This window comes from Onychostoma macrolepis, chromosome 03, assembly GCF_012432095.1.
Source record: "Onychostoma macrolepis isolate SWU-2019 chromosome 03, ASM1243209v1, whole genome shotgun sequence".
Lineage (NCBI taxonomy): Eukaryota > Metazoa > Chordata > Actinopteri > Cypriniformes > Cyprinidae > Onychostoma > Onychostoma macrolepis.
Genome location: NC_081157.1, coordinates 31,951,861 through 31,973,673, shown reverse-complemented (window position 1 = coordinate 31,973,673; position 21,813 = coordinate 31,951,861). Strand labels below are relative to the sequence as shown.

At 39.4% G+C, this 21,813-nt stretch overlaps 1 protein-coding gene across 1 annotated transcript in view; it reads right to left on the bottom strand.

Annotated features, from left to right (window-relative positions):
• The window catches only part of gpatch8 (G patch domain containing 8), a 34,897-nt gene that overhangs the window by 6,846 nt on the left and 6,238 nt on the right, over window positions 1-21,813 (bottom strand). The window contains exons 3-5 of the mRNA XM_058771525.1: window positions 10,676-10,748; window positions 2,252-2,319; window positions 2,075-2,161 (exon numbers count right to left, since the gene is read on the bottom strand). Of these exons, the coding sequence (XP_058627508.1) occupies window positions 2,075-2,161; window positions 2,252-2,319; window positions 10,676-10,748 (228 nt within the window). The remainder of the gene's footprint in view (window positions 1-2,074; window positions 2,162-2,251; window positions 2,320-10,675; window positions 10,749-21,813) is intronic.

Below are 21,813 nucleotides of genomic sequence, written 5' to 3'. Positions count from 1 at the left end.
AATACTTCATAAGACTAATAAAAAAAAAAATTTTTAGTGAATTGTTGGCCTTCTGGAAAGTATGTTCATTTACTGTATATGTACTCAATACTTGGTAGGGGCTCCTTTTGCTTTAATTACTGCCTCAATTCGGCGTGGCATGGAGTCGATCAGTCTGTGGCACTGCTCAGGTGTTATGAGAGCCCAGGTTTCTTTGACAGTGGCCTTCAGCTCATCTGCATTGTTGGGTCTGGTGTCTCTCATCTTCCTCTTGACAATACCCCATAGATTCTCTATGGGGTTCAGGTCAGGCGAGTTAGCTGGCCAATCAAGCACACCAACACCATGGTCATTGAACCAGCTTTTGGTACCTTTGGCAGTGTGGGCAGCTGCCAAGTCCTGCTGGAAAATGAAATCAGCATCTCCGTAAAGCTTGTCAGCAGAAGGAAGCATGAAGTGCTCTGAAATTTCCTGGTAGATGGCTGCGTTGACTGTGGACTTCAGAAAACACAGTGGACCAACACCAGCAGATGACATGGCAGCCAAAATCATCACTGACTGTGGAAACTTCAAACTGGACTTCAAGCAACATGGATTCTGTGCCTCTCCACTCTTCCTCCAGACTCTGGGACCTTGATTTCCAAATTAAATGCAAAATTTACTTTCATCTGAAAAGAGGACTTTGGACCACTGAGCAACAGTCCAGTTATTTTTCTCCACAGCCCAGGTAAGACGCTTCTGACGTTGTCTCTGGTTCAGAAGTGGCTTGGTAGCCCTTTTCCTGAAGACGTCTGAGCGTGGTGACTCTTGATGCACTGACTCCAGCTTCAATTTACTCCTTGTGAAGCTCTCACAAGTGTTTGAATCGGCTTTGCTTGACAGTATTCTCAAGCTTGCAGTCATCCCTGTTGCTTGTGCACCTTTTCCTACCCAAATTATTCCTTCCAGTCAACTTTGCATTTAATATGCTTTGATACAGCACTCTGTAAACAGCCACACCTTTCAGTAATGACCCTCTGTGACTTACCCTCTTTATGGAGGGCGTCAATGTTCGTCTTCTGGATCATTGCCAAGTCAGCAGTCTTCTCCATTATTGTGGTTTCAAAGAACAAGAGATACCCGGAATTTATACTGTAGGGATGGTCATTTATTGAAACGCAAATGTAAATATTATAATATTTTGAGATACTGATTTTTGACTTTCATGAGCTGTAAGCTCTAATCATCAAAATAAAAATTAAAAAAAATAAAAAACTTTTGAAATGTTTTACTTTACATGCAATGAATCTAAAATATACGAAAGTTTCACTTTTTGAAATAACTTACAAGAAAAAAAATGAACTTTTTCATGACATTCTAATTTATTGAGATGCACCTGTACTTTTGTTAAAATTCCTCAATGGTCATGTAAAACAACACCCTTTTTACCTCGTCAAAAATAGCTCTGTTCACAGCAACCCATTTCGGAGCATGTCTCTTTAAATAATAATGAGCTTTGCTCCCCCCGCCCCTCTCTTCTGTTTTTTGTGTATTTGGTGACGCGTTACCATCAAAAACAAAACTAATGCGTCCTCAGTGGCTCTGATGTCGGGAAAAAATGAAGAATCATCACTGCAGCTGAAGACACACGAGAGTATTCACACTGGAAGTGTTTGTACAGCGGTGGCTCACGCTTGCAGTGTGAAACCAGCCTTACTCTCACTTTTACAACTAGCTTCAAAACTCCTGCATTGCTTACAAGACATTGTTGTAATACAGCTGCTCGAGCGTGGAAAAAATGGCGGACAGGCACAACTGGCTGAGGGCAGAGATATGCTATACTATGCAGTCCTTCACCTGTTGTGGGGCCTGAGCAGTATGATGTCATACTGCTCAGAAAATAAAAACGCCTTGATAATTGAGACTGTTTAGGCTTTTTGGGGATTAAAAAAAAAAAGGAGTGAATTAATTTTTATCATTTTAGGGTGGTTGTGTCCACACACTGTGTCCACACATTTATATGCCAACACCATGTAAAAGTGAATTTTGCCTCTGATGTCCCCTTTAAGAATGACAGAAAAGGGCAATGAACAATGTTGCTGTCAAAGAATCTCACTTTGTATTTTTGACGCTGTTCCTCTGTGTCTTCTTTTTCCACTTCCAGCGCCCGGCGCTTCTCTGTGGCATCTTCTGCATAGTCCAGCTGTGGGCACCAACATACACACAAAGGTTAGAGGGGGGAAAGTTAATATTAACATTCAGTAAAAAAAAGCACAAACAACAATCTTTTCACCTCCATTTCCATGCGCCCCATTCCCATGACGTCATATTTGAGGACGATGGGCACAGGGTCAGTTCGTCCTATGATGTTGGGGGGAGAGGCAGAGAGAGAGAGATGGGACAGAGGTTAGACTTTTGCTCAGATACAAGAGAAAACTCGGGGCGGGACAGCCTGCTTAGAGCACAGGGTGCTGGGTTAGAGAGACTGCCTTCAAGTGCAAGAGACCAGAAAGCTACAGTGAACCAAACTCTAGCCATTCTCACAGCTTCATGTGCAGCTCTCCTCTAAAAGGCCATTCCAGGTGCTGCGATGTGATTGTAACTAAGCCTAGTTCTAATCGTTTACCATTTGAGTTTGCTGCCAATTTATTTTGTAATGAACTGCATACCCTGACAGAAACTTCTGTTGAAAGAAGCGCGGTACAGAAAACAAGGAGGGGAAGGTTGGGCAGAAGTTTTCACTGAATTTGCCGCAGCGTCCCTACAGTGGCCTGCTTAAGGAGGTCTTTTTCCATCCTTTCTTACTTCCTCACTTTTTTCTGTTATCTCCCTCCCTCTCTTTTGAGCCATGTCTCGCATTGCGTTCTGTCCAACTCCTGTTCTTAACTCAGATGACAGGGAGGCATTTGGGTTGCTGGAGGGAGTACTTAAGAGAGGGGGAAGATATCAGCATTCCCTGCATCTTTTCAACAGCACTGCGACGACACTGACTGCCTGATCCACAGTGTGCCTTCCATATTACTCTCCTCTTTAGACCCATTTAGGTTTTCTAGGTTTGAACCTTTTCTGAGCTGCTCATCATCTGATTTTCCTACCTGACTGCAGGCCACACCCAGATGCAAATGAAGGTTTGTGACCCATATGATATCCTGAAATAGTATTTTGTTTTACTGATAGTCATAGCCTGTCATGTTTTATATACACAAGCTGTGAAAAGACCTAGATCAGAGGAAAAGTAACATCAGAAAAATGAACACAAATCAGAATGAAACAAAAGAAAAAAGAAAAAAAAAGGACAATCAAAACTACATTGAAGATTGACACATAATTGCTTAATCCACTCATAACCAGCCAAACGAAGCAGAGAGAAGAGAAAGAAAGAGAGACACAGGGAGTGAGAGAAAGACAGAGAACAGAGAGAATAAGGACACAAGCACTGAGCTACAGCAGCAGAGTGACGTCAAAGGCCAGAGGTTGCCATGGTGACAGTGCAGGGTTGGGGAAAGGATGTACTTACCTGGGAGAGTGTGGGGATGGGGTGGGGGTGGCAAACATACAGACACAGAGACAGGAAAGGGTGGGGGTCTCAAATAAAGGAGAAAATGCACAAGAACAGAAGTCATACTAATTTGCGGCTGCACAGGCTAGCACCATGGTCACAGTCAATCAGACTCCAATCAATCGTTTGGATTTCAGTTTTTTTTTTTCTGTCAGTCTTTCTCTTTTTTTTTTTTCTTTCTTTTTTTTTTGGGGGGGGGGTCGTTCAAGTTAGAAGCAGGATCAGTTCATACCCTTGGGCTGATCTAATTACAAAAGACAAGAAAAAAAAATGTCTGAATAATACTAGGAGTAACTTATATTAGTCGCAATAAAGGGCTAGGAACTTCACATGTACACTAACAAAAAGAGTTGATATAAGTGATTTCTTTTTCAGATCAGATAGATATTTAAGGATGTTAGTTTTTAATAATATTGTAAAATTTAATTATAGATAATACATGCATTATAATTATTTTTTTTTCTCATTTATTTTTGGTGTTTTTTTTTTATTTTACTTTATTTTGATAGGACAGTGTAGAGGAGATGGGAAGTTAAGTGAGAGAGAGAAAGGGCGTGATACGTTGGCATGCTGCTCACAAGGCTATTGGCGCCGACTGTACATTATAGTGATTCCTAAATACACTGATTTGACACTGACAAAAACTATTTTAGGTAACAAAAAAAAAATTCAATTTGCAATATGAAACTAATTATTGGTCTATCGGTATTGGCCTTAATTTTACTATCAGTTAATTCCTACGGCATTTAAACATTGTTTTATTTTTAACTTAACAAAATAGAAATTCTGAGAAACTTCGAAAACTAAGTAAAACATAAGCAAGTATCACTGTCTTTACACTCACCCTGCTGAACTACCAAAAGAAGAATTGTACGTGTTTCACATTTCTCTAAATTAAAAGGAATTAAATCATCAGTACTGCATTTTGAGAAAGCAGTGTTTTGAGTCATGATAGATAAAGCATTAATTCCTAGCCTTAAGCAGAAAAAAAAAAAATAATCGCATTACAATTTTGAAGCTTAAGACTGTCTAATTTGTGGCAGAGAGAGACTTGAGTTTCAGCCCAGTGGTATAATTGTTCCTGTAATGAAGTGATAAAGGACCGTGTGCGGAAACGATAAGGGCCTGATGGGATTCCAGCCCCCACCAGAGCTTGCAGGAAAGTGTGCTGAGGGATTCATCCTACCACCAGGGTGCACAAGAGAGTTTCATAAAACAGAGAAACTGTATATCACAAATAGGCCTCATTAGATTATAAATAACTAAACAATATTGAGGCATCTGGTTATTGTGTCTTGTAACATTCTACCATATCTAATTGGAAACATAGAATGTCTTGCATCATATTGATCATCTGAGAGGGTTGTTTAAGAATTTTCCCTAAAAATGTAGGTGGGAATCCCAAAATCAGGCCCCCAGTCAACGATCTCAATCCTTTCCCTTCCCAACAATCTTTGGGAACAATGTTAGGTCAAGACTAGCATTATGCATTCCAGTGAAAAAACATAACGAGATTGGATGAAAAGGGTGCAATGCAACAAAAAAGGGGAAGTGGGTCTAAATATCCCCCAAAAAAACTGAAAACAAACAGAATGAGAGTGTTCTAGAAGAGTGCATATTGAACACTAAGAGACGGGCAGCAGAATGAAGACTAATACAAAGAGAGGTAGAGACAGTTTAAGCCTATTAAACACTGGTGCTCTGATGATGAGAGTCATATCAAAACAAGAAATGGGGGAAGTAAAATCAAAAAAAAAAAAAAAAATGAAAGCATAAATCAAATCAAAATAAAATAACCAATTCAATCGGGGTAAAAATAACATTTACCACTAAGTTTACCATCAGCACAACATGGCCAGGATCATAATGCTGCAAAAAAGAAACACCAATTGGTTAAGCAGGAAGATTGAGGCACAAAGAGAGCGTTCAGGGGTAAGGGGTAAAGGGTTAGGGGTCGGGTTTGGGGGCAGGGGCTTTGGTGTACCCCCTACCAATGGGCCTGGGTGATTACAGGGATACCCTCTCACCATCCCTGACACTCCTTCTCTCCTCCTCTTGACTGCTCATTTCTGGTACTATAATTTCAGGCTTTCACAAGGAGGACTCAGTTACTAATTTCGGACTCCCTCTAAAACACAGGTTTTCAGAGGAGAACCTGAAAACCGGTCCTAAAACTGTCCACTCTCTCGTTTCCCCTCTCTTTGTTGATTGTCCTTCAACAGAAATGTATCAACCATCACTCAGTCCAAAAAAGGAGCACCCTCCTCCCCACTCCCCCCTTTCTCCAATCCCCCATGCGGGTCCAAGTCTCCGCGTGAATGTGTTTGAGACAGAGAGGCCGTCGTATGCATACTTCATCACGCAGCTGTACAAGCTATGAAAAGCATACGCTGGGAGCGAGCTTTTAGCAGCGCATCGTTCTTATTGGCCAGCGGGCTCCTTTAGAGGACTAGATCGCTTTCACAGCCGTTTTCATCTCGCCATTTATCAAGAATCAATTGCAATCTGTTTTGTGGTATCCTGCGTTGCTTAAAACTCAGCTTCACAAGACTGGGTCTCTACAGCCAGCATGCTCTGCAGGAGAGGGGGAAGGAGATGGGTCAGGTCAGGTGAGGCTTTCACAAGTAAGTACATTTATAAGAGGAGAAGTGGGATGCAGGTGGGATGGTGTGAAGACTTCTCCCTGCAAGCCAAAACACCTGAGCCCCCACCCCTTATTTTGGTGACACACATACACACACACACACACACACACACACACACACACACTCTGCACATACGATTTCCACTCCCACATGTACCACAGGTGTACATTCACTTCACAAAAGTGGACACAGGCAGATAGACCGATTGAAGGCGGAAGGAGGGGGAGAATGGGCAGGAGATTGAGGCTCATTCTGGCAAGCCATTCAGGGGAATCATGGGAAAGAGGCAGAATCATATTCACAGCCAATCAGAGGGCCCCATCTCATGTTCTCAGCCAATCGAAACACCCCCATCGCAGCCAAACAAACATTAAACTAATATTTACAAGAACTATTCTAACATGGGTGAATTCTGAACACAATCAAAAGAAGAAAAAAAAAAACAGTGGACAATTAATTAATTTCTACAAAATGTTTACTGATTCCATTTTGGTATGAGTTTCAAATCGTAGCGCTGGTATTTTGAGCAGAGAGCGTTTAGTGATTGTAAGCGTAGAGAGAAGAACTAAGAGAAGCCGTTAGGCTACACTGTAAAAGGGGGAGAGTTATTAAGTATTATTTCAAGAAAAACATCCACACGCACACGCACACTTACTCAAACATACACACAAACATACAATGGGGGAGGTCCTACAAACCTTACCTAAAAAACAAGAGTAAAAAAAAAAGAAAGAAGAGTAAAAAAACAGAGTCAATACAATGGAAACTCAAAGCATTGGGGAGACATTTCAGTAAATGCACACTCAGTACCAAGGCTCTGTCCAAAAGATAGAGAGAAGAGGAAGAAGATAAGGTTCAAACACCATGGCATGAGCACCAGAATGGGTGAACAGACGTGTTTGTTTGTGTGTAGGTTTGTGCATGTATGCAGCAGAGCGCTTTGCACTAAGAGCGAGTGTGTTTTCAAATAATTCCCAACCTGAACACTAGACTGGGTCAAACATATACAACGTTCACTTTCTTCTGACTCATTTTCTCCAAAGTTTCCACAAAAGTGATTTGCGTGTAATGTGGTGTGCTCGCTTTGCGTAAGCTCTCACTCTGGCCCTGCAAGATGGAACTAATCTACTTCCTCAAGCTCGCTGGAAGCTCTAGGACTTTATCTGATCTGGAAAATCTCTTCCACTGCAAATAAACTTCAGCCACTCCCTGTCTGCTCTGTGTATTAAACACAAACAGTATGATGACAGTATGACGGCAACCAAGAAAGGACAAAACTCCAATCTTTTGAGTGTCTTGCCAAGCTACAAAACAGATGGGTGGTGCCGGTGAGCACTGGAAACATTCCTAATCTGTCACACACTTGACTTGGCCGGGATGACAACCTCTGGCTACGGCTACTTCCTCTGGGTCCTCAGCACTGCGAGTTCTAAGAAAGCAGCCAATGGAGTGTGAGCTGCTACAGCAAAGGCCAAAAAGAGACCTGCCGTTCTGCTGTCACTGCTTAGGGAAATGCTGTCTCTGTGTGAAGTAGTACTGGCAATATAAAATTAAGCAATACGGAGAACATCAGAATTATCTTATTGGCCCATTAGGCTTCCTAATGGGCAAATAACCTCGTTCTACTGAGACTTGACTACAAGAGCAAATCAAATGAGATATTTTAAAAGTGCAAAAATATGGCAATGCTAAAAATGCTAGTTTCTAAGGTTGAAAAATGTACATCCTTTTAAACCATTTCTGAGCAAATATTAATATATATGTTTTGATCAATATTCTAAAAGTATACACTATCTACTCAAAAGTTTGGAATCTGTAAATGTCTTGAATGTTACTTATGCTGTATTTAAACAAAAACACAGTAAAACAATGCTGTGAAGTATTATCATAAATTATGACAACAGTTTTCTATTTTTAAAATATTAAAAAATATTATTTCTTCCTGTGATGGCAAAGCTGAATTTTCAGCACCCATCACTCTTCACAGATGTTTCAGAAATCATTCTAATATGCTGATTTGGTGCTTAAAATGTTTCTTTTTTTACTATTAATCTTTAAAACAGTTGTGCTGCTTAACATTTTTGGGGAAGCTGATGCATTTTTTCGAGATTCTTTGGTAAAAAGTTCAAAAGAAATATTGTGCAACATTACAAATGTCTTTACTGTCACTTTTGATCAATTTAATGCATCCTTGTTGAATAATTATCCTGCTAATTGTTTTTGTCTTACTATGGTTGATATGGGATGTTGAGGGAAGCGTTCACTGGGAACAATAAAAACAGACAGGATGCCTTTCCCATTTATGCACACTGAGTACTGAATTAAGATCTTGGGCTTTTACACAATGCTGACTTCAGCACTTAAACAGCTGCAGGGCAGTGTCTAGAGAGTGTGCATGTGTGTAATAAAAGCAGTCTCTAGGGAGAGACTCACAAACTCGCCTGATGGGCAAAATGACCTTGCCAAAGTTAGCTGACACAAACCTTCACTGTTTACTTTCAACAGAGGTCCTGAGAGAGAGAGCCATTCATATACCTGTCATTGATTTCTGTCAGAGCAAGTTCTCTTTGAATCAAAACCTTCTGCTAAAACAATTTATAAAGGTCAATTCAACAAGGCAGAATGTCAGAAAGGCAGCTGGGTTTGCCTTTCACCTTGTGTTGAGAACAGATCGTACTGATTTACATGTGGGCAGATCAATTTACTGAAACATGAGGGTGTTTTCATGTTTCTGTGCAAACAAACAAACCCTCCCACACGCTCTGAAGTTGTAGTGAGAAGTAAAGGGAAAGAACAAAAGAAAGAGATCAAGACCTAGAACATCACAAATGTCTCCTCCTGTTGAAATGTGCTCCGATATCTAAACATCCTTTCAGGCTATAATACACACTATTTTATTCTGCACTTACTATTTAACTGATGCACTAAGAGGATGACGCATGTTAGCATTCCTCGTTGTGTGCTTTATTTCCTGCAGGCTTTGCAGCGTGACTGCAGCACACATGCATCTTGAAGGGACGATAAGATGTGTGTGTGTGTGTCTCAGAAACGGTTCGCCAACGACTACATCAGCATGAGGTAATGACCAAAAACAGAGTGGTCTTAAAAACTAACTTTACCGTACGTCTTGGGGGACATTTAAGCATCTACTCTGTCCTTGTCCAAAAAAAAAATGAATGGCTCATATGAATTTTATTCTACTTTCTCGCACACATGCAAACCAAACAACCACTGAATGCAGACAACAAGACCGCATTAATACAACATCACTGACATTCTGCAGGCCACAAGTCAAGTGCAGGGGAGAAAGTAAAGGGGGAACTGGGAGAGGACAGAGGAAAGGAGAAAGAAACTAAAGACCTGATCTTCCTCAAAGGCACTCCAGAAGAACACAAAATGAATGAATGCTTTTATCTGGTATGATCGAGAGGACAGTTTGTGTTTTGGTTTCTCTTTGATCCTGGGCTACATAAAAATAAGGGTATGTCTTTTCATATCAGGGATGTTCATGAGTAACTAAGCAGTCAAGTAGAAACACTATCTGGGACAATGCAAATTGATTTAACTTTTCCTACTGAATCAATTCTGTAATGAAATTAACTCTCCTAACCTGTTCAATAATGGGCAGTAGTACAATAAAATGATGCACCTTTTGGGGATGTACGATTATTTAGATCTTATTTATACATCCTAAACTGTGGCGATTTTGCAAATCTTTCCCCTTGCAAAAAGAAAAACTATAACTTTTGGGAGGGTATGAATCTTTTGACCTCTGGATGTTTCATAAGTAGGTTTGTTCAATATTGTGGCTGATACATAGATTAATATTATTCATAATAATATAATTCAAAAAAGTTGTGTTATGTAGGGTATTTCCAATTCATTTCCCATGGTTGCTCAATTTTGACTGTGAACAGTCAAGTTGTGGCTTTATTACTTTTTTTTAACGACCTTGAAGTTTATTGTTTTGTTTTTTGCACCTAAAAAAAAAAAAAGAGTCAAGTTTGAACGAAACCATTTTCATTAAAAAAAAAAAAAAAGCCTAGGAGCCTAACAGCCTAGGAGGATTAATTAATCAATATCTAATTGTTATGTAACAGTAATCAACTACAAAATAACTCAAATGCCCATCTCATGTTCATATCTACTCTAGACCACAATGCACCACAGGAGGACTAGTACACTCGATGCTTATCTGATGCCATCTCATGCCATTCTACCAACTCCTTCCTCTATCCATCTCACCATGTCTTCCCCCATTCACTGTATATAGCAACACTACAGTCCAAACAAACTCATTCCTCACAGAGACATTCATGTCAGTACAAATGAGAAATACAAATGGGTGTGCTGGAACAGAATAGAGAGAGAGAGAGAGAGAGAGATCAGAAAAGAAAGAAAGAAAACATTTTTACAACGGATCAAACCATACGGCATCGATGCTGTTGGGTGGAAATTAAGAGAGAGAAAGAGTGGGAGAGACTGAGTTTGAAAGAGAGGGTTGCTTGCTTACCCTGCATGGTTTTGCCCAGGCCTTGACCCAACTTCCAGCCATGTTTCTGAAGGAGCCGGTGCCCAATGTTATCCTGATATGAGGAAGAGAGGAAAGAAAGACCACAATATTCCAATAATAAGAAGCGCTTTCCTCACACACGCACACACTCACTCACTCAGTCACAAGTACATGTGGTAGCAGACAACTGTCAAAACATCTTCACTCGCTGTCATCAACATTAGCAATATCTGCTACACCTTTAAACTCCTTGTCAGATGGGGAGCAGAAGGGAGAGAGAGGGAGGAAGAACAGAGGGAGATAGATAGAAAGAACAAGAGGAGGAAAAGTCACTGGGCCCTGTAATAAGGCACATCTGTTTCTGTACAGGATCAATTGAACCCAACTTCATCCTAAAGTCTATAGTCTAACATCTAATCTATAGGATAAAAAGGGGCCTTTAGTGGAGGTAACAGCTAAAAGAAAAGGGATGTAAACACTACCAACCTCTCAGTCTACTACTTCACTTTCAGTCTCAAAAGAAGGAGGGAGGGACGTTCGGTTATATACGTATTATGACACAAATACATATATAAACCGTCTTGGGGAGGGAGATTAATACACAAACAACTATAGGGGAAGGAACAGCACAGACGGAGTTTGCATACATATAAAAACCAAAAACTTTCACAGGCTTTTTGTGAGTTCATCATCATGACAACAGATGCACCACAAAAAAAAAAAACATACAATATGTAGCTGTAACGAGAGCGAAAGGAGGAGATCGAGGAGCGAGACAGTCAGAGAAGTAGATCGATAGATTTATGGAGAGACAAAAAGAAAAGTGCAGAGAGAGGGAGGCCTCAGGTTACCATTGAGAGGCCCGATCTGCATGTGTGTGAGTGCGCGTTCGCATTTTACATACTGATCTGATGCTTCATTAAAAAACAATAGACATAGAAAGAAAAAAGAAAAACAGAGGGTATAGAAAGAAAAATATGAAATGCAAGAATAAGAAAAAAATTCAAGCTTGAAGTCATGACAAATAAATAGCTTTAATCTGATCCAAGCGTAAAGAAAAATAACTATGGGTAATATTTATATAAAAAATTATGCATTGAGAGAAAAAAATACTTATCTTCACACACACACACACACACACACCACAAATAAAGGCCATTATGAACAAAAAAGAAATAGGTGAAAACAAAAAAACATTAACCAGCATGCAGCCTTTTGTTAAACCACTTTTAACAAAAAGAAACGGCGGTGTTAGTCATGTCTGTATAGTAGTAAGCATATACAGGGAGGGAGAGGGCAGCAGAGAGCTCAGGATGTTGTTAGAGATGAGGACGAGCATACAGCGGTGATGCACAAGGTCATCTAAACAGATGTCACAACCTACAGAGGGTGAGCATAAGATGGAGCAGCCATGAGTGTTGTGTGAGAGGCGAGGAGTGGAGCAAGAACTAGGTTAGAGCATTATGGGTAGGGAGGGAGTGATCACCCCCACAAGACACACCCACTTTCCATTAGGTCTGCCGATTGTTTGCCACGCCCTTCAACAGTTTGGCCAATTTGGATGCTGATTTAAAAAAAAAAAATCATTTTATAAAAATACAGTCTGTTATTGGAGAACCATAAGCCTTGTTTTAAGTAGTGCTTCAATTAGCTACTCCATTTCTTTTCCTTGCTTTGGCGTTAAGATTGCTACTGGGATTTAATCATATTATTCCATTTATTTAATGGGGTTATTGCAACAGGCCTCCTGAGAAGTCCCTAACTCGCTTAAGGGTTGGGTTGCAATTACATTAGATTGAAATGAGAAAACCTGTGGAAAATTTGAGAAGACCGTTTCCTCAGTTCATCTTACCGTAAACAAAAGGGTATGAAAATAAGCGGTTACATAACCAATAATCAAGTACACCATTTTATAGGTCTCTAAAAAATAGAGGCCAACAATGATATTACACTACTGTACGTTAAACCAGAACTTTTTGCAAGTTACATTTTCTTCTGAGCACTGCTTTTTGCATAATTAAATTTTTTAATTTGTGACTTTATTTTTATGTACACTAACATTCAAAAGTTTGGGGTCAATAATTTAAATGTTTAAAAGAAGTCTCTTATGCTCACTAAGACTGCACTTATTTGACCAAAAATACAGTAAAAAACAGTAGCATTGTGAAATATTATTACAACGGTTTTAAAATATACATGATGAAACACGTTTTCTTCAACATATCTTCTGATGTTCATTCATGGTTAATTCGTGCAGTAACTGATAGTAAGAGATAAACTGAGACTTACATCAAATGTAGCAAAGAACAAATCTTATTGCAATACATTGGACTGGAGGAGTGCTACAGCTAATGTTTCATTAAGTTTTGTTCACACATCAACTGAAAACAGCATGGATTGATTTTTATGATTTAAGAATTGATATCAGTTCATTAAAATGAGAATTGATTAAAATCAATATTTTCAACCCAGCCCTAGTTGTGCTGCATTATAGATTTGAGGCAACAGTAATACAAGGCTCTTTGATGAATAGAAAGTTCAAAAGAACAGCATTTATTTGAAATATAAATTTTCTACAGCAATGCAAAACTAGCATTATTGTTGTTATATAAAAAAAGCAGAACTAAGAATTACTAAAAATTAGTTCTGCATGTTTGCTATTATCATACCCAAACAAAAACAGTCAGTGTCTTATTGGCCATACAAATTAACTTTGGTCAATCTCTCCTTTTACATATGTTAAAATAATCTATACTGAATCTTCAGTTCATTGCATATATATGTGTGGTGATAGAACGTGGAAACGTTTTCTCCAGAAGGTTAGAGCATGGGGAGCTGCACTAATGCTCATCTTGTGCAAAATCCCCTTTGGGCCTCTGGACATCCAAACACTTCTGTGCATGTTCTTCCGTTCAAATTACAGGGATGAAAAAAGGAACAAGACTGTGGGATAACGATCACTTCCTTTTCTGTATTTATAGTCAGCAGAGGAGACCACAGAGCGCACATCAAAACCAGCATAAGGCCAATTGCAGCAAGGGACTCGCATGTACCTCTAAAAAAAAAAAATCAGACGGTAGAACAGAATTAATCAGAAGATACATGAGCTGACTACGTACAGATGAGACGACAGCGTCGAAAGAGCGCAAGTCTCAGGATCTTTGGTTTATCAGCAGTGCAGATGTGCCTGCAGTAAGCCCAGCCCAAAAGGCCTGCAATGCAGTGGCTCTGCAGCATCCTCTGCTAACAACACACAGCATTTCATCATACTGAGGACTGGTGGAGCATCTAAACAGAGTGTGCGTAGAGCTGACCTCACATTACCTCTTCTTGCTGAGTGGAGCACTTTACATAGCATTGGTGAACTCCTCTTTCCCAAACAGGAGACCATTAGATCAAGAGAAACAGAACTTGATGAAGAGAGCTGTCTTTTTTAGTCTAAACCTTCATATTAGCCAATCAGAATCAGTCAAATGTGGCCCCGGGCCAATCACCGGCCCGGTGAATGGCGTGTCAGGCAGACGTGGGAGGCGGGTGGGTTTTGTGGGGACAAACGGATGAATGCACTAAAATAAAACAGACAGATGAAGAGCAACAACGCCGAAGAATCCAACAGCAGTGCAAGTGGAGTGAAAACATGTCCATACGAACCTGGCTTTTAAACCCTGGGCTGTCAAAAGAACAGTCAAACGTCACACAAACTGAAGAAACTGGCCAATCTCTACAGCTTTCTACTGGTCACACTGTCTCTTTGATCCACCACATTACCACAGTGAATTCACACATCTACACATCCACTAACTGGCAGTTAATTTATATAAAATTATTTTAAAAACAACAAAGAATGTTATATTGTCCAAACAGATACACTCCCACAAGAAAAGAGTGATAGAGAGTGATGTTATCAACATAGTAATAGCAGGGAGTGAGAGAGGGAGAGGAAGGAGGGATTAAATTAAAACAGGACAGAGATGTGCAGGGCAGCGAGTGGATTTCCAATGTGTAGGTATTTGTGACAGCTTCATTAAGACTGACCTGAAATTCAGTCTAGGAGAATGAGATCACAGTAAATTTGACATTTTATATTGTGCATTACTGATGCTTGGGAAATTCACAGTGGCACGGTTACAAAAACATGTCACCTTGTAAATAAAATGTGAATAAACACTAGGGCTGTGACGGTATGGGATTTTTTGCTGTCAACACAATAGGAAAAAGTGTCGCAGAGAAAGAAAAAAAAAAAAGGAAAAAATACGACATCTGTCATTTAAATTTATAAGCAAAATATGAACAAAACAATTGGCTTGTAGACATTGCGAAATGAAAATCACTTTTTAACCGAACAACATCCCTGAGAAGAATGTCCGAGTCAGACTTGCCTGACGTGGGTTTCTTAGCAGTAAACTGACCATTTTACAGTCCAGTTGAACGTCTTTCAAGGACAGCGCATCCACACTTTGCTTTGCCATCCTTATTCTGCTCTGTCACTCATCGACACCTGCCTGTTCTGTCTGAGAGCCGTTATACACGTCGCAGTGATGCGCTAATGCGGTTATCGTCACAGCCCTAATAAACACACCTATTTCTAGTATCTAATGTGCTTCTGTCCATGAAAAATGTGAAAAGACAGCATCTGCTCTCTAGATTTGCCTAAAAACTATTATGCTGATACATTGGAAACAAAAACCACCTTAAAGTGACATAACCACACTAGGAACTGTCTCAGTGATCAATGGAAATGTCAAATCAAATAACTGTAGGAGTCAGCCAGTGGTGGCTGATGATGAAACTATTTATAAGGTGACTGTGTTCCTGCTGACCTTCATGCTCTGCAGCTGGACACCAAAAGGTCAGTCCTTTAAACAGAGAAACAACCAACAAGTGCCAGAGAGATCAGTGCGGGAAAGTGTTACCAAGTTAAGGTGGGGTAATGGGCCAGCCAAGGTTTTTTGGGGGTGGGGACCTGGACAGCTGGTGTTGGATCATTGTGCTTATGGAAGAGAAGGAGAGAGAGTAATGCACATTCCCTTCCTTACTGCCACAAGGTGGAAACAGGACCAAATGGGAAGACAGCAGAGGGGCTTTTTAATGTCACATTCACTTCTTTGTCTTATGCACAGTGGCCACAAATGCTCTGTATTTTAGCCACATTTGAATGTCTGAATGATATTTTGAGAGCAAAATATCAAACCTAAGAGACATCTGAATACAAATGAAGCTAGAGACAAGTTAAAATGTACTTTTAACAAACTCGTTTGCAACATATCACACTGTATGCTTTAAAACCCAACAATTATTTGCTTTAAAAGTAAGCTATGTTCCTTAAGGCATGCCACTTGGTTTGATATTATGTTATGTAAATCAATGGCATCAATTAAGTGTGGCTAAAGTGTCCAAGCACTTTTGGTGCCACTGAGTCCCTGTAAAGTCCTGGGTTTCAGTGTTAAAAGGACAGTTCACCCAAAAATGAATTCTGTCATCATTTACTCCCCCTTTAAGATTTCTAAACTGGCAAGAGTTTCTTTCTTCTGCTGAACACAAAAGTAGATATTTTGAAAAAAACAAAAAACAAATTCCCAATACAATGGAAGTCAATGGGGACTAGCAACTGTTTGGTTACCCACATTCTTCAAAATATCATCTTTTATGTTCAACAGTATAAAGCAACTCATACATTACGCTTACATTTAGTCATTTAGCAGACGCTTTTAACCAAAGCGACTTACAAATGAGGACAATGGAAGCAATCAAAATCAACAAGAGAGCAATATGCAAGTGCTATAACAAGTCTCAGAACAGATTTGGAACTACTTAAGGGTGAGTAAATTAAGACAATTTTACATTTTTGGTGAACTATCCCTTTAAACCCCTTAACTTTCCAATAATAAAAAAGACGACTGTCAACAAAGATGATGGAAAACACCTCGGCGATCTGCTTGTTATGACTGATACTTTTTTCTCCATACTGAAATCTCTGGTGGCCAGACAGAGCAATTCATATTTTCTGAATCATAAAAAATATTGGTGACTGGGATGCTGTAAGCCAAGAGACTGTGTGCATTTTGAATTTTTGAAAGCTTAAATTAAATGTGTGCTATAAATAAAAAGCCCTTTTTAACTGCTGTTGAGATTCTCAACTGAAACAGAGTAGAGGCTTGGATCCAGAAACATTATTTGTTACATCACAGCTTAACAAGCAGATAGGATCGCATCAACAGGTCAGTGCTGTCTCGAAATGGCAAACCTTGACCTTTCCATCAGAACATTCCTGGGGTTGACTTTCATACAGAAGATCACCAAGAGCTTCATTAAGAGAATGTATGTGTATGTGGTTGCAAAGCTAAACTGTGTGAAGTGAATGTTCTGAAGAATGCATGTGTCGATTTTGGCCTGTTAAGTGGAAAATTGTTGTACCAGTGAGATATATTTAATCACAGTCTCTTATCAGTCAGTATTTGGGATTTACTTCATTTACTTTCTATTGTTTTATTTTTGTTCATACTGTTGGTATAAACAAATAACCAAAGACCTTTATTTTATTCTCACAATAGCTGTGATAACAGTTGCAACAGTGACTGAAATAAATAATCAAACAGGGGAACCTATACAACAGCCGAAAGACTTATGTATAATAAATGAGTCCAGTAAAGGTGCAGATGTAGCCTCTCTCTCCAATCTCGATTTTTTAATTTTCTTTTAATATTTAAGTGTAATGTTTGGGTCTCACCCAGACCACAAAACTGATGGGAGCAGCTCCAGTGAACAACACCAACTGGATTTAAAACCCTCAGAAGTAACACAGCTCATATCACCATCGCTGTGAGTTAGCAGAACCCTAAATGCACTCAGTCTGGTTTTCCGGTGTGGTTCTGTTCACAAAGCACAGGTTAACAGAGCCCACTTTAAGGTCGACCTGAACATTTAAGGGAGTGATTTTGGTTAAAAATGCTTATTTTTAAATAACCACATGTAGCAGTATACAACAGGATTGACAATTGTATTTTCTGCTGTATCAATGTAGTCATTCTGAGTTTCCTGCAGTAGTCAAAGTGAAACCTCTAGAGAACTAAAACCAAGAGTTACATTCCAAGAGCGATAACAATCCAATTTGTGATGTGTGTGATTTATGCGATGTTTGTCTTTTGACTCTGTCACTGCCCAGTGCACATCTCCTTGGGTTAGGGGACAGGAGAAAGGAAGATGAGTGTTGAGATACATAGTAAGATGAAGGGGAGTGTATGTGAGAGAAACTAATGCTACTGACTTAACATGCAAACAGACAAACAAAGGTGTTGAGAGAGCAAGAAAGAAGAGGGATGAGTAGATAAAAGCATATGGGAAAATAAAAGAAGATCCCGATTACCACAGACGTCTAGCTGCCTACAGATCACACACAATGATTGGCAGAGGAGGGGCATGGGAAAAACAAGAGTGTGGCAAACACAGTGCTCGAACAAGACACACACACACATATATATATGCAGCGATGGCTGTCACCGTCCACGGACCAGCTGCTAGGACTTCTGTGATATAAATACACCACTGGTGTTTGGTGGAAAATAGCCCTGGCACTCTAGACCTAGAACAGGAAAACGGGTGGCAAATACATGAAAGCTCATATGTTGTTGTGTGATTGAGGAAACATTATGAAATGTATATTATACTCCAAGTGTAAAAATAAATGACAGTGATAGCCATCGTTTTCTGCGGTGTGTAGCGTCTCTGCTCTTCACGAACACTGCGTGTGGCAGCTCTACTCTCCACACCCCTCCATAGACAATAGTGCAGGAGCAGGAATCATTTGGTTCAGGCAGGCAGCCAGGCCACCTCTCCTCCTCTCTCTCCCGTCCTTCTGACTCACACTCTGGAATGGTGGCTGCTCCAAACTATACCGAATAGATCTGACCATGAGATCTGAGTAATTTTGAAGGAAAAGAAAAAAAAAAAAAACCTCTACCCCATTCGGAACTAGACACATGAAAATATGCTTTGTGTTAAGAAAATTGAGGGATTATCAGACATGATTATATCATTCAAAGTCAAAGACTTACAGTTGATAAAGGATAACACATTCTACAGAAATAATTTTTAATGTTATTTTAAGATCACTTTCACCATGTCCAGTGCCACTCTTAACAAAAAGGATTTTTTCAACCAGTCCGCTTGCCCCATTGCACTTGTCCTGCTTAAATTGTCACTTTTCCTATGCCAAAAATGAATGTACTTTTAATTTACATGCATAAAAATAAATGCAATTTTAAGTAATGTGATGTAATTTGTATTCACAATTTAAAAACATTACAAAATAATCAAATTAAAAAAATAACCATTTCATTTACCATAAAAAAATGTAAAAACGAAATCAAAATATATATATATACACTTTAATGTGATAAAATTTAACTAAATTGGGCTCAACTGGGACACTCACATTTTTTCCTAATTGTTGAGCTCTGACACAAATGCACATGGAAAAATGGTACTTTCAATACAAACAGGTGTTTTTCATTAAACAGATGTCTGTTTTTAAAGACAGGGCTGCAGATGTTTTATATGGGACACAAAACTCTTAGCCGTGAAAAACGCATCTTAACTTGATTTTCATGTATATTACAAAAACTGATAATAGAATAGAAAGAAACAGGAAATTTTAGAGAATTTACCTAATCATATTTGCATAAATTTGCCTTAGTCATGGGGTCTGAGTGTAACTGGAGCAGAAAGGACAACATGGAGAGGAGGAGAGGCATCAGGCATGCAAGCCCCTGAAATACAGAACGAACCAGAGGAACGAGACGGAGAGACAGAGACAAGAGCTGCCTGCGATATTATCTACATGCCTAGTCAGCGAAAAATGCAGTCCCAGTTGCACAAGCACCATGCCAGCACATAATGACAGAGGGTACTGTACATCGAATCACTGTGTTGGAGAGACAGAAAGAGGGACAGAATGATGAGAGAGACAGAGAGAGAGAGAGAGAGAGAGAGAGAGAGAGAGAGAGAGAGAGAGAAGAGGTGAGAGACAGAGAGAGTGAGAAAGCGTTACAAGGAGCCCCTAAAGAGACAGGAGGAGGAGAGCAGAGCGTGCAGATACAAACCGGGTCAGAGCTGCTTAGCTAATTGGGGCCAATTCGCTGCAGGAGAGAAATGTCGAACACCCCAAGTTGTGTACAATACTGAAAATATCTTAAATAAACTGTCCTACACAAACACTTACACAAAAAACAAAAACACACAAGATACTGGGCACTAATGTGCTCACACACACACACACACACACACACCACTTTCTCGCAATCAAAACACACACACACACTCTCTCTCTAGCTCCACTTTGTGAGGTGGAAGACACACTGAGTAGTTCATATCTAAATCAGGTCAGTCTAGCTTGAATCAAATGGAGCAGACACACAGACAAGTTGCGTAATTTAATTGGTGGCGTGTCTGTGTAACAGAGGTCTGCCTCCGAGTCTGACAAATCTAACTGACTCAGAGTTAATACATTGACAGAGCGCTTTAATTGAACCACTGGATGTCTGTGTGCATAGATGACTGTCCTTTAGTATTAAATTCTAGCTCTGAGAGTTGACGCACATCTTCTGAAGGGGCGGTTGGGCGGTTTTGTTTCTTTGCCTTTTATGCTTAGGGGAGTCTATTTGCAGGGGAACAGAGTGAACTACAGGGCCCGTTACAGTTCAACGTCAAACCTACAGCATAACCTCTATTTGGTGGCTTATGCATCGTGAGCGTTTGCAGCTAGCTTTGGTGTGCCTGTTTAATACACTAGTTGCTGATTACAGAAGCAAACCATAAGCAGATTTGTCTCAACTAGAGTTTCAATCATTTGGTTGGATTCTCTTTTTAATCTGTATTTTACATATTATACATAAAATCATTACATATTAAATAGTATTACATAATATCATTGAGACATATGTATGCTTATATATATATATATATATATAGAGCCACATTTAAAATAAGTAATAATTAGTATTTCTCATATATTTTAAAATGTCATTTTCAGCTGTCATTACTCCAGTTTGTTAGTGTCACATGATCCTTCAGAAATCATTCTAATATGATGATTTGCTGCTCAAAAAAACATTCCTTTTACAATTATTAATGCCGTAAACCTTTGCGCTTCTTAATATTTTTGTGTTAACCATGTTTTTTCCCCCCCAGGATTCTTTGATGAATAGAAAGTAAAAAAACAGTGTTTATCATGTTTGTTTGAAAAAAATAAATAAAAAAAAAAACTATTGCAAAATTAAAAGTTTATATTTGATCATTTACACTTGCCACTTTAAACAAATTTAATGCATTCTTGCTGAAAAAAAAAAATCTTATTGACAACATTTGAACAGTAGCATATAAAAATATATATTATGGTCATTTCTGGATCGCTAGTTTAATTTATAGTTTATCATCTTCTTTGCTCAACCTGTTGTATTTGTAATTAGCCTCTCCTTTTCTATTAACTTGTATAACTCAACCTTTAAATAAAGAGGGCTAACTGTGCTGTGGACTGGATGTACTGTGGCTATCACGAGGGCCCTTGGCATCCTCCTACACTGCAGCTGAATCGAGCTCATCCAGGTCAACGGCCAGAGGGACCTACTCATGTGCACGCGGACAAACACTCCAGGTCTGTACTTTGAAACGGCCTCGGATAAGGCTGTTACTCATAAAATTAAGCAATCATGGGTAACAGATCAAAATCTACATGTCAGTCAAAGAGTCTGGCCAGTGTTGAATTATATATTGTATGTGCATGACTGTACATGTCTGTTTGTATCGTTTACCTTTTCCACAGTGTGGCATCCACTTCACATTTCAAACAAGTGTCCAAATAAAACACTTCATTCTGGAATACCATCTAACATCACACAAGCACATTCATACTCACATCTGTGATCAAAAAAATACAAAAAAAAAACAGCAAGCTGATCACAGTGATTGGTACAATCCAACAGATCTCCTTCACCTGTGTCTTCATTATACAGTCACACAGGTGATGACACCAGATGTGTTCACTGAAGGCAGGGGTGGAGAACAGGGAAGGGGTCTACAGTGGCCTCCAGAAAAGGAGTGCTGACATATTTACTGAAAAGGATGTGATTTGACTAGCTCTAAAA